The sequence below is a fragment of the Solea senegalensis genome, linkage group LG3 (genome assembly GCF_019176455.1).
Source record: "Solea senegalensis isolate Sse05_10M linkage group LG3, IFAPA_SoseM_1, whole genome shotgun sequence".
Taxonomy (NCBI): Eukaryota; Metazoa; Chordata; class Actinopteri; order Pleuronectiformes; family Soleidae; genus Solea; species Solea senegalensis.
Genome location: NC_058023.1, coordinates 2,515,508 through 2,531,142, shown reverse-complemented (window position 1 = coordinate 2,531,142; position 15,635 = coordinate 2,515,508). Strand labels below are relative to the sequence as shown.

The following is a 15,635-nucleotide window of genomic DNA, read 5'->3' as shown; positions in this document are numbered from 1 at the left end:
CCAACAAGGGCATGGTCGGGCATGCTGATCCGTAACCATGACAACAAGGAACCAAAAATGATGAATGGTCTATATATGGCGATATACCTCTTTTTTGTCCCTTCTGTCTAAAAATATAAACAAACCGCCAGTGGTACCAAGCTTCCTCTGGTGGTAAAATCACCGCTGTATTTTAACGTTGGTGATAATGGTGTTACTTTGAGAGCTCAGTATTTTCTCCTTGGTATAAAAAGTCTGAGAACCACTATATTATTCTAGTTTATCATCTTAAAATACTGTTTCTGTCTTTCTAGGTGTTAATAATGCATACTTGCAATGTGTTAACTTCACTTTTTGCTTTGTTTGCCACTGTAACTTTGCAGATTTCCCCACTGTGGGACTAATAAAGTATAATCTTATCTTATCTGATATTATTTGTTGTTGTTTTTTTAAAAAGACACTACCACCCCAAATGTTTCCTTTTCTGTTTCTACATGAACATTTTATTGTTAGCAGCATAGCCAAAAACAACCAGTATTCTGCAGCATCTTCTTATGTCAACATGATATCTGTGATAGACTACAGTCCTGATTTACAGTATTCATCAGACAACTCATTTTGCTGGAGATCAAGATTGGAAAATGAGCGAATGCCTCTGATTTGCAACATAATTATGATTTGTTCAGTATTTGATGTTTGGCAAGAACTCATTAGACCCGCGGCTCATCATGATGCGGTTCATTTAAACGACTGTAAAAAAAAAAAAGACAGAGACAATCAGTTGTCCATCAAGCTGTGAACAAGCACGTCTGAATCAGAGAGATGGCCTTGTTCTTTCAGCAGCAACATCAGACTCCTCCTCCTCCTCCATGTCACTTTCAGGCCATAGTCTCTCTCTGGTGAGTCAGCCACCAAAATGTCAGATTGCTGATTACATGGCTGAGCAATTAGCAAATGCAAAGTGGGAGAGGAGGGATGACTTCTGCCATCTTGCATCAGTTCTGGAGTGTCCACATCAGGTGGCAGACAGACACTGCTAAACTCAGTGGAGACAGGTGTTGAAGCACCGTCTGACAGAAGTCCACTTCTCTCCCCTTGAAGGGATGAAGTTTTAGGTTGGTCACAACATCTTCTGGAGGACACAGAAGATTTCTCCTCATCCCGTCTTCTGACTGAGGCCGACTGTCTCTTCGGTGTATCGATGATCTGTGCACACGACACAGGCTTTTTGAGTTGACGTGACCCACGTGGCTGATTTCCTGCACCAGAAACAGCAGCAGACGCTGTGGCTGTAGTTTTCTTTGTGCGTGCAGTCCTTGTTTTCAGAGACTGGTCTCTTGACCTTGCCTGAAACGATAACGAGGGGAATTTGCACACGCTGCTTTTCCTGGACAGCTGACTGGAGCGATCGAGGATGCTCGTGGTCGACTGGCATTTCCTCCTCCCTCGTCTCACTGGAAGTGCGGCTGCAGCTGAAGTGTCAAACTGTGGGCTTACCTGCAAGATTAAAACGAATTAACAGTCATGTAATAACTACTCCCTCCATCTATTGTCTGTTTAAGTCAAAGTCAGTGCAGGAAAGATGTTGAGGATATTTTCTTGAAGCATTACTAATAAGAAAAGCTCGGGTTTTGTAGCAAACACATTATATTTCAACAAATACAGAGACAAGCTTTTTCAAGTCTTTTACTGAAGCCTTACTTACACCTCTCAAACTCTACAGAGGCTGTAGATCATTTAAAATACTGTTTCTGATTTAGTTTACCATTGTACTGTTTTTTTTCTGCATCTAGATCACATTAGACCAGGTCCACGTCAAACACCTGGATTGGATTGTTGCAGAGAGGCTGTGGATTCTTTAAAACACTGTTTCTTGATTTCAAAAAATGTTTGAGTTATATGTGAAAATCCAAAAAGGGACATTTATCTTACCCATGAATGAAGAGCTGAGCTGCTGTGTGCTTGTGTCTCTGTGAAAAAGTCTTTTGGGTTGACAGCTGTTCGGACTTCGGGGCCTTTTTGGAGTCTGGCTCCACCTAGAGGCCGCTCCAGGAATAGCAGGGGAGGCTTCTCAGTCTTTGAGGCTTTACGGGGCATTGATAGAAGTCATTCCAGACCACCTGGTGAACAGAAACATCGACCTTTACGTTAATAACTACATTGCAAACATGATAAATTAGCTGTATATGGACCATCGCGCTTAATTACGTCCACAGCCAGCGGTATACTTTCAAAAGTTACGTGTAAATAGCAAATAATACGCACCGTGATGCGGTTCCTTGCGTGATGTGCGTACGTCATCACCTGTAATCAATATACTAACAATATATGCGTGTAATACACAACGAATGTGACATGAAGTTGTCGTTTCTGAACTATATCTTTGTCTTTCTTTCTTCGTGTTTTCCACAACACTTCCGGTTTCCGCCATCGTCGTCTGCCATTGGCCAGCCGCATGACTCTGCCTAAACTGCTATTGGTGCAATTCTGCACCGCGTGATCAAATCGACGGGGGCCGTGCCCACAGCGCCAAAATTCAAAAACGTTTCTGAATCGGACCGATGGCGTAAAATAACATTACTGAATCAAAGGTTATTGAACATATCATGGATGATTCGATTATACACTGCCACCGCGAACCGTGGCAGCAATCGAGCGCAGTTGCCCCAAATGTCGCAGTGATATGAAGGTTTGTGTCCATTGTCCCTGTTTGTTTTTACTTACAACAACGTAGGTGGCTAGCCACCTTGCTAACTTAGCTTAGCATACGACCTCATTTAGCGTAGCCGCTAGCTGAAATATGCCGGGTATTTATTTAATGATGATATATTTAATTCTCTTCGTGTTTGTCGAGACAAAGCTGACGATTTCAAAATACTGCAATTGAATTAGCAACACAGCGCATGTCATTCGCGTGTGTCAAAAGAGGAACAAACTGAACTCCCTTTGTGCTTTACGATATTGTAATATGGTCGTTAGTTTTTGCTTTGTTTTATTTTGTAATTTTAAATAATGAAATGTTTTTATTAACTATTACAATTATCTCTGTCATTAGGCGTTTCTTGCATAAACAGTGCAGCGTTTGTTGTACTGGAACGTTAACATCAATTTAGCAGCACAATACATGTCATTCGCGTGTGACAAAAGAACAACAAACTGAACTCCCTTTGTGCTTTACGGTATTGTAGCATGGTCCCTAGTTTTTGCTCAGTTTTATTTTGTAATTTAAGAAAAAAATATGTTTTTATTAGTTATTACAATTATCTGTGTCATTCGGCATCCCTTCCCTAAACACTGCAGCGTTTGTAGTTTTGAATGTTAGCACAAGTTTAGCCGCACGCCATTCGTGTGTGTCAAAGGGCCGGCGAACTGAATTCAACTAGAGCATTACGCCGTTTTGGCATTGTCGACGATTTTCTGTCAATTGTCCGTCCTCATTCGAACAATTTGAAATGTTTTATTGACTATAAAGGTCACTTATTTAATTCGGCATATCTCACGTTGATATCACACCGTTTATTCATTGAGTTCATCGAGACTCCGTTCAACGAACAATATACGTCATTTGTGTGTGTCAAACTAAACTTAACCTGTGTATGACGATATTATTGCATTGTCTTCAATTTTTGGCCAGTGGCACATCGCAACTTGAACAAATTGATGTGCTTTACTAACTATTACAACCACCTCAGTGATTCGGCATACTTTACGTAAACAGTGCAGCGCTTGTTGTGGTAATTTGGTTAATTAATTTGCTGCACTGCTCGCCATTGACTATATGTGACCGTGAACGTTACATCATTGCAGACACCTGACGCCCGTTGTTCCAGAAGGCATCATCAACGTCTAACTGACCATTCCAGAGCAGAAAAGGAAGTTGGCGGAGGTTGATTAGTTTAACTCCGTATCGAGTCTCTGCACTGCAGGGAACTGTTGAACCAAAATCAATCAATTTCTTGTCGATAGAACTCGGACCCAGAGCTTAATCCAGTTTAGTTTGACAAAGTAGCGAATCATTTGTCATCGACAGCGTTCATCTACGAGGTAAACGTTAATCTACTGGTAATTAACAGTTTGTTTTTTTAGTATGATGTGTATACACGGTGATAAAAGCTGATTAGTATTAAAGCTTATGTTATATTTTGCCAATCTATGTAATTTAGAGAAAAAATAAATACATTTCCATTTAGTAAAACAATATAAGTGCACTGAAATAGCAAAAAAAGTTCACTGGAATTTGAAGAATTATAAATCATTGCAATTTGTTTGCATTGTTATAAAGTTAATATAGTAATATTTTAAATTAGATTGGAATATTTTTATTTTTGAGTTTCTTTTGAATGATCAAGATCAAGTTTTCGAGGCTACCCATATCATCACCATTATTATTGTGCCATAATTAAAAAGTCGATATCATTAACTGTATAAACCTGTAACCTGATACAGTTGTTGTGTATCTGCTCCTGGTCTCCCTCTCTCTTCTGTCTCTACCTCATCTCCCTCTTGTCCTTTCTCTCCCAACCTTTCCACTGTCCCCCATTTTTCCTTTCACCCCACCGGTCGAGGCAGATGGCCGCACATCTCTTAGCCTGGTTCTGTCAGAGATTTCTTCTTCTGTTAAGAGGGAGTTTTTTCTCTCCACTGATGTCTAGTGTTTGCTCATTGTGTGATGTTGTCTGTGTACAGTGCCTTGAGATGATGTATGGTATGATTTGGCGCTATACAAATAAAATTGAATTGAATTGAATGTCGTTATATTACTACATTCTGTATGTGTTGCATTTGAAGAAATGTGTCCCAGATGAAATGAAGATTGATCTCAAGCTCTACAGCACTAGTTCTATGTAGACATATATCTCTCATTGTAACTTTATCTGACATATTTGCGTGTGTGTTTTGTCCATAATTCCAGTGAAGATAAAGGGGCTTTTCATTGATTTGCTGACCATGAGGCGGAGCCCGAGGAGACCCCTGATTCTCAAGAGAAGGAAGTTGCCTTTTCAGCAGAATGATGATTCCACGGCAGCTGGTTCTGCGTCCAGCTCCAAGGAGCCGCCAGCGTCGGCAGCGGGTCAGTCCTTCCCCGACAGGATCCGCATCATGAATCACCCGTCCATGTCCGACACTCAGGTGGTCGTCATTCCCAAAGCGGTGGATCTTCAGGCCATCATCGGTGTCCTCACTGCCAAGGGCAAAGAGAGCGGCACCCAGGGGCCCAATAAATTCATCCTTCTGAGTGAGAACAGCGACTGCAGCGGTGGATCTGTCCGTCAGGTGGCTCCTGAGGTTGACGGCGTCACTAAAAAGAGTACAGATGGACAACCAGACAAAGCAGAGACCTTCCCCGATGCTACGCCTCTCACTGGCTCTAAACCATGTATGGAAAGTAAGAGTCTTTCCCCGCCACAGTACGTTATTCTTTATAATCTTCTCCTCCTTCTTCTCTGTTTAAACAACAATGTACTTTTGCTTTTCTTATCAGTAAAAAAGAAAACTGAATGTGGTCCTTTAGACGACAGCCTCACCAACATTCAGTGGCTCGGCAGAATGAGCACGACTCCTTTGAAAGGAGATGGAGACGAGAAAGAGAACAGCGACCCGAAAATGGAGGTTTCTCAGGTAAAGTCGGCTGCTCGCTGCAGCTTTGGTTCATTCCGTCCGTGTTGGACTCCACGCTTGATGATGACATCACTCCTACAACCGTCATTTCTGCATGTGATTTGTCTTTTGAAGGCACACGACGGTCAAACAGACACTGAAGCCGCTCAGCAGCCGACGTCAGAGAGGCCACCGTACTCCTACATGGCCATGATCCAGTTTGCCATCAACAGCCGAGAGAACAAAAAGATGACGCTGAAAGAGATTTACACGTGGATCGAGGATCACTTCCCTTACTTTAAAGAGGTGGCCAAGCCGGGATGGAAGGTACTTCAACAATATCGGCACACAAAGTAAACGACTAATAACGCGAGTCGCCTCGACATGACAGTTATTTGTGTGACATGACACACTTTTATTTGTTCCTGCTTCATTTATTGCGTGTTATTTAAAACACTATATCACCTATACCCTATATCAGAATGTCACGCAGTGTAAAAAAAATGCATTTAAAGATGATTTTGACTCTTTTATTATCGTAGAATTCCATCCGTCATAACTTGTCCCTGCACGACATGTTCATCCGCGAGACCACGGCAGACAACAAAGTGTCTTTCTGGACGATCCGGCCTGAGGTGAACAGATGCCTCACTCTCGACCAGGTGTACAAGGTGAGCACGAGTCATGCGGCGTCATTCTCACACGTGGTATTATGAGGTGAGTTTTAATTTAATTTGAATCTTTTTCATTTCTCATTTTTACAGCCTGGTTGTGACCCAGTGACTGCTCCTGTTCCGCTGCAAATGCTTTTATATTCACACCAAGTAAGAGTGATTTACCCTTTTTTACGACTTTATTAAGACTTCATTCTGGTAAAATTACGACTTTTTTAATATTACGACTTCATTCTGGTAAAATTACGACTTTTTTAATATTACGACTTCATTCTCATGAAATTATGAAGTTTGTGTTGTGATCACAAAAACAAATGTGTCTCCGAAACTAAGCTCCGTCTGGTTCTTCTTACAGCAACAGAAGAGGACGCTCCCTGACACGAGGAGGACGCCGGGTGGTGAGTTCACAGATCTTTGAGATATTTGCAGAGATGAGAGAAGCGGCCTGAGCTGGACACAAATACCTTGATGTTGTTCTTGTCCTTCCTCCGCTCAGAGAGAAGGATCAAACCTCTTCTCCCTCGAACCGAGTCCTACCTGGTTCCGATCCAGCTGCCCATCGCGTCCCCCGTCTACCTGCCGCCGTCGTCGGCGCAGTTTCCTCCGTGCGTCTCGCAGCAGAAACGAAACCTCTCACGGGCGACAAAGAGAGTGAGGATCGCACCAAAGGTAAAGATGATCCCGAGTCTCGTTGTGAGTGTTAAGGACACAGTGAAACTGTTTTAACTGTCATTTGTCTCACAGGTGACAAAAAGTGAGGCCCCAGCCGTGACAGTGAAGGCGGAGATAAAGGAGGAGCCCGTGTGTGTGCTGGTCACACGTGTGTCTCCGCGGAGACAGAGCAGCAGCAGCAGCAGCAGCTCGCGGCGTAAACAGCGTCTGGTTCACTCTCTGCACGAGGAGCCCGTCCTCATCTGTCCTGACAACACTCTCTTTGACTCCGGCGTGGCCTCCGACGCCTCCACGTTCCACGACACGCGGGACGACGAGCACGAGCAGCACGAGCAGCACGAGCAGCACGAGCAGCACGAGCAGCACGAGCAGCACAGCCCCGACCGCGAGTTCTCCTTCAAGACCCCGATCAAGAGCAGCAGTCAGCTGACCTCCTCCACCCCGAGCAAGCCGCCCTCTCACGTCTTACCCGAGCCGTGGAAAGTGACGCCTGTGGGCAAAGGCAGCCAAAACCTTCTGGATTTCAGCCCCATCCGCACGCCGGGCGGTCCCGCCGTGACCCCGCGGCACGAGTACAACACGTTCAGCTTCAACAGCACGCCCTTCAAAGACTGGGCTCTGTTCAACTCCCCCAGAGAGCCGCACGCGTCCTCCAGAGCGTCGGCGGAGTCGTCCGGCGAGGGCCCACAGAGCGGCTGCTCCAGGTCGCTCCTCCAGGCCGGGGGAGCCACGCCCACAGGAGCCCCGCCCGCTAACCGCTCCCTCACTGAGGGCCTGGTCCTGGACACGATGAACGACAGCCTCAGCAAGATTCTCGTGGACATTAGCTTCTCCGGCCTGGACGACGAAGAGCTCGGTTTGGCAAACATCAGCTGGTCCGAGTTCATCCCACAGGGTATGTAGTCACAGGTCCACGAGTCACATGATTGTTTTTAACACTACGAGCAGCAGAGCAGGTGCAAATGTACGTGAAAATGAGCAAAAAGTAGAGAAACCGGTGTTTAAACAAATAATCTCAGCGTTTCTAGTTTTAGCCGATGGGCTAATTCCTCATAGCACACTTCCAAAACACGGCTCGAGTTTGTTGGCTTTGGAAAACTAATAATAAAAATGTTTTTGTGTAAAAAGTTTTAAAACAGAATGCAATAATTTTTCCACTGAAGAATATTTTTCTATTCCGTCGTCTTTCGGTCACTTCACTGATTCTTGAGTTTGAAACAGACCATAAATCACTTCAAACATGACATGACAACGTTCCTGTCGAGTAAGAGCAGCAAATGTCTGTCGTGCATTTTCAAACAACACTTTATGAATCGGCCACAGATCACCTCATGACCAGCTCGTCCCTGATGTAGAATTGCAGCTTTAATGAACCTTGTGTTAATGAACCTTTTTAAACACGCTTGGATTTAAAGCTGCTCTCAGACGCGGCTGCTCTGTCCTCACCGTCGTCCCGACTGTCCGTCTGTCTCTAAACGACTCGTCTCCAGTTTTGAAGGAATCTCCAGAGAATAGAAATCCGTCTAAATGTATATGTAATGTTGATTTTGCACATTTTAATATATAATTTGTTGTTTTTAGCTTCATGTAAATGATGAGATATGAATGTTTTTTCCTGATTGTCCAGTGAGACGCGTCTGTGCCACGTGGTTCGGTCCATTTGTCCTGGGATCAGCTTTTAGATTGTCATGTAGGAGGTTTTAGCAATAATTATTCTAATAATAATAATAAACAAAAAGAAATAGCATAGTAACCCAAAAAGCACACAAACGAAACAGCAATAGGATTGTTTTTTTGTCGTACTACTTCCTCATTATCAACGTCAGGGCACTTTGAGGGAATGTTTTTCATCAAAAATGCAAACGTGTGCATACGGGAGATTGTTTTTGTCCACGTATCGCCATCGTTTGGAGAATAGAATGGGAAAATGTAAAAATTAGCGTTCGTGTGTTTGCGTAGGTGAGGGTTTTTAACGTTGCTGTTGTCTCTGCTTGTGTTTGTATGACTGTACAATAAAACTGTGTTGGTGCCTCACGACACAACCAAGTGCTTTTTATTCAGCCGTGTTAATAATCATTCACTCACTGAAATCAGCCACAGCGCAAAGTGTACATATGTATGTGTGTATATACAGTATGTATGTATGTATTTATATATATATATATATAGATATAGATATATATAGATATAGATATATATAGAGAGAGAGATATTAAAAAATAATCCTTTTGAGTTTAATTGCAGTGTGTTTATTTTTTCTTTGAAAGGTTTTATTAGAGACAAGACTTATTATCACCTGACAAATACAACAAAAAACTAAAAATAATAAAAACCAAACTAAAACTAAGCATTTACAAAATATAAAAATTAATAATAAAAAACAAAAACTATTGTAACCTTACACTAGTGCAGTTCTATGCACAATGCCTTTGTGCTAGTTATGCTAAATTCACATTTTAGCGTCGGTGTGCAATATAAATCGTTAATTCACACAAAATAGCTGAACTCAAATCCATGTGGAACAAGTTACTAAAATACTGTCAACAAATTCACAAAAAATAATAAAGACAATAAGCTTAATATAATGTTTTCAATAGAGACAGATGGATATTCAGTGGAGAGGCGAGAGCGGCCCGGAGTTCTGCAGAATGTCGGAACGGTCCAGTTCTGCCACTGTTCTGCTACTTGGTCCTGGTTCTGACACATTTTACTTGAGACGCAGCGTCGAGTCATTGACGAGTGTCCTTGGCGTCTTCAGTACGTCTGGACTTCCTGCTGAGCCACTTCGAGAAGGATCTGGAGCTTCCTGTTAAAGTAATCTGGGAAATGTAGACAGATTAAGAGTCAGATTACGCCACGAGCTGAGAGGGATTTTCATTCTTACTCCTGGTCGAATTCCAAACCCTCCACTCGATCCGCCTTGAGCTTTAGGTTCAAACGACAGTTTTAATTGCATTTAAATTGTTTTTATTACCTTGAACATGAAAGGACGAACACGGTCTGTTTGCCCAAACGTTAAAATCCAACCTGTTCATATGCAATATTTCTCATGGTTTGCAGACAAAACAAAACAAACTTTTCACTTGTCTTTTAAACTGAAGCTCTAACAAACGCTTCACAATGACAAGAACACGCAGGAGAAACGAGCTGCAGATTCAAAATCACAAAGCAAATGCAACGTGAGAAACGTCGTGTTTTCTCTCCTGCTGGTGTTTTCTCTCCTGCTGGTGTTTTCTCTCGCCTGTCAGGCCACCGTACTTGGCCCGTGTAATTGCACGTGTATTGAAAACTCTGAAAACACTGGACTTACTGAAGATGCGTTTAAATTTTTGGGGCACGCAGGGGCGGTGGATGGTCACGTAGTAAACCGGGAGTCCGGAGAGTGTGAGAGCGCAGCTGCAGCCTGTGTTAAAGGGGTCGGAGTACAGAGACAGGCCCACGATGAAGAAACAAACCACTGTGAAGGTGACTGCGATGACCAGGGGAACCTGAGGAGGAAGAGTGACAGTGTTTGATGTGAAGATGAAACAAAAGAAGAAAGGTCTGTCGTCCAGAGAAGTAACTGTTCAGAGAAACTAACCTTGAATGGTCGGAGGAGGTGAGGGAAGCGGTAGCGATGGATGAGCATCCCCAACGTCGACAAGGCGATGAAGAACCAGCGAGAAAAGGAGGCAAAGTTCACAAGCTGGTAGATTTCACCGCTGGAGATCATCAACACCGCCAAGGGGAACTGGAGACGAGGACAGGTGAGTGATGACGAGGGCAGACAGGTGAGTGACGAGGGCAGAAGGCGGATGTGAGGGACATTGAAGATGAGGACAGAGGTGGTGCAGACAGGGACACAGGTGAGTGAGGACAGGTGAATGATGAGGACAGAGGACAGGAACGGGTGAAATATGAGGACAGATAGGTGAGTGATGATTGAGTGACAAGGACAGGTGAGTGGCGAGTGGTGACGAGGGACAGACGGGTGAAAGGACGACAGGTGAGCGAGGACAGGTGAGTGATGAGGACAGACGGGTTGGTGACGAGGACAGGTGAATGACGAGGACAGACAGTGACGAGGACAGACGGGTGAAAGATGAGGACAGACAGGTGAGTGACGAGGACAGACAGGTGAGTGATGAGGACAGACAGGTGAGTGACGAGGACAGACAGGTGAGTGACAAGTATCAAATGGTCTTTCGCGGCCCAGGTTGAAAACACGTTACCTGCAGCAGCACAGCGGGCAAAGGCGTGCGTCTGCGGATGTGGATCATGGAAAAGATCTGCGGCCAGTGGCCTTCCCTGCCTCCCACGAACAGCATCCTGCGTCGCAGTGATGTACAGTCAGCGTGACGTTCCGTTACAAGCACAGTAATAAAGTTTTATGCAGCTGAAAGGACCTGGGTGAGCCGAAGATTCCACCGTTGAGCGCTCCGAGGCACGACAGGCCCACAAGAACCGGAATGAGAGGTGCGATGGCCTGGATGGCTCTGTTAGCAAACGTCTGCGGGGAAAACGGATCAGAGGCGTCGTTCAGTATCGGCACAACACAAAGCTTTTTTCCCTCAAACTATTCTCCGTGTGGCACTGACCACGGCCACGGCGTCAGACATCAGCAGCTGAGCCGGTGTCATCACGGTGTAGTAGGCCACATTAGTAAGGACGAAAAGAACCGTCACTGTCACCATGGAGAGGATTATAGCCAGAGGGATGTTTCTGAGTGACACAGGACACACGGAGGAACATAAATATGCCGGCGAGGTGACGTGGTTTTCACAAAATGACAGAGAACTGACCGGTTTGGGTTAATGACCTCTTCTGTGACACAGTTCAGATAAAACCTGAAGACAAAAAGACAGTCGCCTGCTGTTATGTTCTTTCATAAACTGTATGTTATTCATCATTAACCTCTTAAACGTGAAGGATTTATTCAATAGTTTCACTATGAAGGGCCTGTATACTTCCTGCACTGTTCTCTTCTTCTTTGGTAGGAATGCATCCTATTCCCTGTGTCCAGAGTATACCAGGACTTTGAACTGAAACCACACAGATTACCGGGAACTCTTTTCTCCAGATAAACAATTTCCTGGTAATGTTGGTGGAAAACGGGGGCTTATGTGTTATAAACCTAAAGAACAAAGCCTCAGCGTTTGTGAACAGTGCACAGCAGCGTTGTTTACCATCCGCCATAGGCGTAGAGACCATTATAGAACGCGAGTGGCAACTTATCCAGCGTTAACAACTCGACCTCGAAGCCGTTCTGGAAGTTCTCCGTCTTCCCTGGAAAGAAAAGAGACACGAGAGTGAGGAAGTAAACGTCCGCGTCCTCAGAGGAAACACCGGACTCTTACCTTTCCCCAAGGCAGTCAAGCCGGGGACGATGATGAGGACCAGCGCAAACAATTTAACAAAGGTCAAGACCACCTGGACACGGGAGGTCATGGTCACGCTCCAGCAGTTCACTGCTACGACGAATGCTGCGGAGACACAAAGAAAAGATCGTGAAGGGTGAATGTTTGACTTATTGTTGTTTAAGCCTGGAGTTCAACTCAAAATGACTTCCTTTTAGCGACCAGTGGAGTCGCCCCCTGGTGGACGACTGCTACTTTCCTAAGCTTCACTTTGAAAACCAGAGCACGACGTCCATCTGTGCGTGCATTGGGTTGATGGTCACATGGAGGTGGAATCGTGGAAGGAAAAGGGAACAGAAATGTACTCACTCACTCCGAGGACGCTGACCAGTTTGATTAGCGCGACAGGAGCAGCACACGGCGCAAAGAACGGCTCCACGGTGTAGCCGCCAAACGCCAGGGACACGTAGGCGATCACAGCAGGTCTGTGTTTCATGCAAATTATTAAACATTTACTTTTTACAAAAAATAGAAAATCATTCATATTTGATATGTATGGAAAGGACTGAAGTTGGTTTAAAAAAGAAAAAAAAAGGAATCGTGTACAATATTGGCGCTCTAGGTGTGTTAGCGTAACTTTTTTTGAAGGCGCGTCTAAGGGTTAAAGTAAAAGCCATTAAAAAAAAAAAGTAACAACTCGCCTGATGAATACAAAGTCTGCCCAGAGTCGCAGGAAGCCAGGCATCGGCCCCAGCGTCTCCAGCAGGTACGTGTACTGGCCTCCGGACTTTGTAAAGGTGGTTCCCAGTTCAGCGTAACACAAAGCTCCTAATGGAAGAAACACAAGAGCAGGATTTGTTGGTAACTAGAATATTCTGCGGCAAAATTTGGATCGAGCTGCTTCTTGCTGCCGATTTGGGTGCAATGAACCTTTAAAAAAGTATTTAGTATTTAGACAAAGGTAGGTTTGGTGGAATCAACCTTTAAAACTTAGAGAGTCCACAGTGTGTGTGTGTGTTTCGTACCAAACAAGGAGAGGATTCCGCTGAGCGTCCACACCAGCAGAGACAGACCCACACTCCCACTGTTCATCAGGACTCCCTTGGGTGCGATGAAGATGCCACTGCCCACCACGGTGCCAATGATGAAGGAGATGGCCGGCAGCAGGCCGATCTTCCTCCGCAGCTGCACCGCGTCCTCCTCCTCTTCCTCCTTCTCCTTCTTCCCATCGCCTCCCTCTGTCCTCACCTGTGTCCTCACCTGTGTCCGCTGCATTTCTGTAAACACACCTGTTATTACACTCACTGTGGGACAGACTTTAAGTACGGGAGTGGATTAGTGGTAAAAAAAATACAGGTAAAAAAAAAAATGAGATTAAAGTAAGAATTCTGAGATTAAATTAAGAATTCTGAGATTAAAGGAAAAAAATCAGAATTCTGAGATTAAAGAAAAAGTGAGTGAGATTAAAGAATTCTGAGATTAAATTAAGAATTCTGAGATTAAAGAAAAAAATCGGAATTCTGAGATTAAAGAAAAAGTAAGAATTCTGAGATTAAAGTAAGAATTCTGAGATTAAAGAAAAAATCAATTCTGAGATTAAAGAAAAGTAAGAATTCTGAGATTAAATTAAGAATTGAGATTGAAAAAATCAGATTAAAGTCAGAATTCTGAGAAGTAAAATTCTGAGAATTCTGAGATTAAAAGAAAAAATCAAATTCTGAGATTAAAGAAAAAGAATTCTGAGATTAAAGTAAGAATTCTGAGATTAAAGAAAAAAATCGGAATTCTGAGATTAAAGGAAAAAATCAGAATTCTGAGCTTAAAGAAAAAATCTGAATTCTGAGATTAAAGTGAAAATTCTGAGATTAAAGGAGAAGGGGAGAATTCTGAGATTAATGAAAAAGTCAGAATTCTGAGATTAAAGAAAAAAGTCAGAATTCTGCTCTGGAGGCGGAGCTTCAGAGGGAAGTTAGAAGAAAGGGGCGTGGACTTTTGAATTGAAAACTGTTTGTCCAGGTTCTCCAACCCTACCTTTAAGTGGCGGCCACATGGAATGGATTGGTGAGGGCTGCATGTGGCCCGCAGGCCGTGACTTTGAGACCTCTGCCCTCGAGGAATTAGGTTCAGTGAAGACATCTGTGCGTGGTTACGTGACCTCACAGTAAGGCTGTGTGTGATTTACTACGCAGGGACATTTCCTGTGTAACTTAAAATTTGCTTAAGTTTATTTTATTAGGATTATTATCTTCTTTCTGTTATAGTTGACCTACATTTACTATCTTCACATTCCGGTCCGGTCCAATTAGGGTGGAGGAGGGGGTTGTGTTATTGTGTTAAGCTGTGTTTTGAATTTGTTTGTAATTTCTTCCCTAATCCCTAATGTAATGTAACAAGTACAAACACAAGTTTCCTGTATTTTCTGGACATACACAAAAAAACAAGAGCGCGTGAAAGACATTTTCACCCACTGCATCCAGAAGACTTTGTGCAGAATTTGAACAGAACTTTACCGACATGTAGCCTCTACCTTCTTACACGTGACACGGGACAAAATTCATCCTGATCCGTTCAGTTCAATTTCAAAATGATCGTCTACACATCGCAAGTTTTGTTCAAATCTGATGAGTTTTGACAGAGCTGAGATGTTTCCACCAGCCTGGCTCTTCAAGATAAACCCACACTGTTGAAAACATCATTAAATAGTTCTTACTCCAAGTCTAAAAGTGGTGGCCTGAGACTCACACAGCACAGTGTTTTAGATTATATGTACATGTGAAAGAGGGAGAGAGGGAGAGGGGGAGAGACAAATGAGCTTCGGAATCTTAGTTGAAATTTTCTTACCTCCTGCTTTTGTCCAGCCGTGTCTGGTTTTCTCTCCACAACAGCACAGAATCCCTGTGGACACATGTTTACTGCAGTCACGTGCTTGTGGAGCTGTGACCACACTGGTCACACCACAACCCCCAAGCCCCCCTTTCATCTCCTCATCACCCCCCCGAGCAAAGAGTAAAGCCGCTCTTCCAGGCTCCTTCTACGGGGACGAATGATGGCAGTTTGAGAGCCTGACACAAGTTCTTTTCTTGTGCTGTTTCTACGTGAGCATGAGAGAGTGGCCTTTGGGGTACAGCACTGGGGAAAGGGTCAGGGTTTTGTGAAGGCAGCTGTACAGACCACGGGGGGCATTTCACCCCAACATGTCCCCTCTAAACTGAGTAAAAACCAAACTGAATCCCTCAGTTTTTACACAATAAGGCAGTAATGTTTTACACTTACCACTGTGTAATCATGTCACTTTCACTTCACTAGTGGGTCACGGTGCTCGTTAAAATTCCTGCACACAAGTTTTCTCAGCTGTTTTTTCCACAAGGACACTGTG

General features: G+C 43.9%; 3 protein-coding genes across 6 annotated transcripts; 1 reads left to right on the top strand and 2 right to left on the bottom strand.

Annotated features, from left to right (window-relative positions):
- Positions 1–454: 454 nt before the first annotated feature.
- rhno1 (RAD9-HUS1-RAD1 interacting nuclear orphan 1) lies at positions 455–2,394 on the bottom strand. The gene is made up of 3 exons (XM_044022453.1): positions 2,245–2,394; positions 1,912–2,099; positions 455–1,476 (listed from the first exon to the last, which is right to left on the bottom strand). The coding sequence occupies exons 2-3, from the start codon at positions 2,074–2,076 to the stop codon at positions 757–759; spliced, it is 885 nt and encodes a 294-aa protein (XP_043878388.1). The 5' UTR covers positions 2,077–2,099; positions 2,245–2,394; the 3' UTR covers positions 455–756.
- Positions 2,395–2,408: 14 nt separating this feature from the next.
- Positions 2,409–8,979, top strand: foxm1 (forkhead box M1). Of its 4 annotated transcripts, none has more exons than XM_044022452.1 (10): positions 2,409–2,668; positions 4,892–5,365; positions 5,462–5,598; positions 5,713–5,904; positions 6,120–6,248; positions 6,342–6,401; positions 6,607–6,649; positions 6,748–6,920; positions 6,996–7,239; positions 7,276–8,979. In XM_044022452.1, exons 2-10 carry the CDS (start codon positions 4,927–4,929, stop codon positions 7,824–7,826), a joined length of 1,968 nt encoding a protein of 655 aa, XP_043878387.1. In that variant the 5' UTR covers positions 2,409–2,668; positions 4,892–4,926; the 3' UTR covers positions 7,827–8,979. The 4 variants fall into 4 exon arrangements, with proteins under 4 accessions (XP_043878387.1, XP_043878385.1, XP_043878386.1 ...); XM_044022450.1 differs by adding an exon at positions 3,787–4,023 and having other exon boundaries at positions 6,996–8,979; XM_044022451.1 differs by having other exon boundaries at positions 4,892–5,356; positions 6,996–8,979.
- A 178-nt stretch (positions 8,980–9,157) lies between these two features.
- LOC122765896 (cystine/glutamate transporter-like) lies at positions 9,158–15,352 on the bottom strand. Its single transcript, XM_044020367.1, has 13 exons — positions 15,101–15,352; positions 13,285–13,536; positions 12,961–13,087; positions 12,629–12,744; positions 12,260–12,385; positions 12,089–12,188; positions 11,705–11,749; positions 11,501–11,624; positions 11,309–11,412; positions 11,135–11,231; positions 10,504–10,653; positions 10,234–10,411; positions 9,158–9,742 (listed from the first exon to the last, which is right to left on the bottom strand). Exons 1-13 carry the CDS (start codon positions 15,237–15,239, stop codon positions 9,678–9,680), a joined length of 1,623 nt encoding a protein of 540 aa, XP_043876302.1. The 5' UTR covers positions 15,240–15,352; the 3' UTR covers positions 9,158–9,677.
- Positions 15,353–15,635: the final 283 nt, after the last annotated feature.

What these genes read in the sequence shown, in the direction of transcription:
- foxm1 (XM_044022449.1), top strand. Translation starts at nt 4,927, where the DNA reads ATGAGGCGGAGCCCGAGGAGACCCCTGATTCTCAAGAGAAGGAAGTTG. An exon ending in TGGCCAAGCCGGGATGGAAG is followed by an intron (nt 5,905 to 6,119) that starts GTACTTCAACAA and finishes TTATTATCGTAG; the next exon opens with AATTCCATCCGTCATAACTT. An exon ending in CACGAGGAGGACGCCGGGTG is followed by an intron (nt 6,650 to 6,747) that starts GTGAGTTCACAG and finishes TCCTCCGCTCAG; the next exon opens with AGAGAAGGATCAAACCTCTT.
- LOC122765896 (XM_044020367.1), bottom strand. Translation starts at nt 15,239, where the DNA reads ATGAAAGGGGGGCTTGGGGGTTGTGGTGTGACCAGTGTGGTCACAGCT. An exon ending in TGTCTGACGCCGTGGCCGTG is followed by an intron (nt 11,413 to 11,500) that starts GTCAGTGCCACA and finishes TTTTCCCCGCAG; the next exon opens with ACGTTTGCTAACAGAGCCAT. An exon ending in AAAATTTAAACGCATCTTCA is followed by an intron (nt 9,743 to 10,233) that starts GTAAGTCCAGTG and finishes TACATTTCCCAG; the next exon opens with ATTACTTTAACAGGAAGCTC.
- rhno1 (XM_044022453.1), bottom strand. Translation starts at nt 2,076, where the DNA reads ATGCCCCGTAAAGCCTCAAAGACTGAGAAGCCTCCCCTGCTATTCCTG. An exon ending in GCTCAGCTCTTCATTCATGG is followed by an intron (nt 1,477 to 1,911) that starts GTAAGATAAATG and finishes TTAATCTTGCAG; the next exon opens with GTAAGCCCACAGTTTGACAC.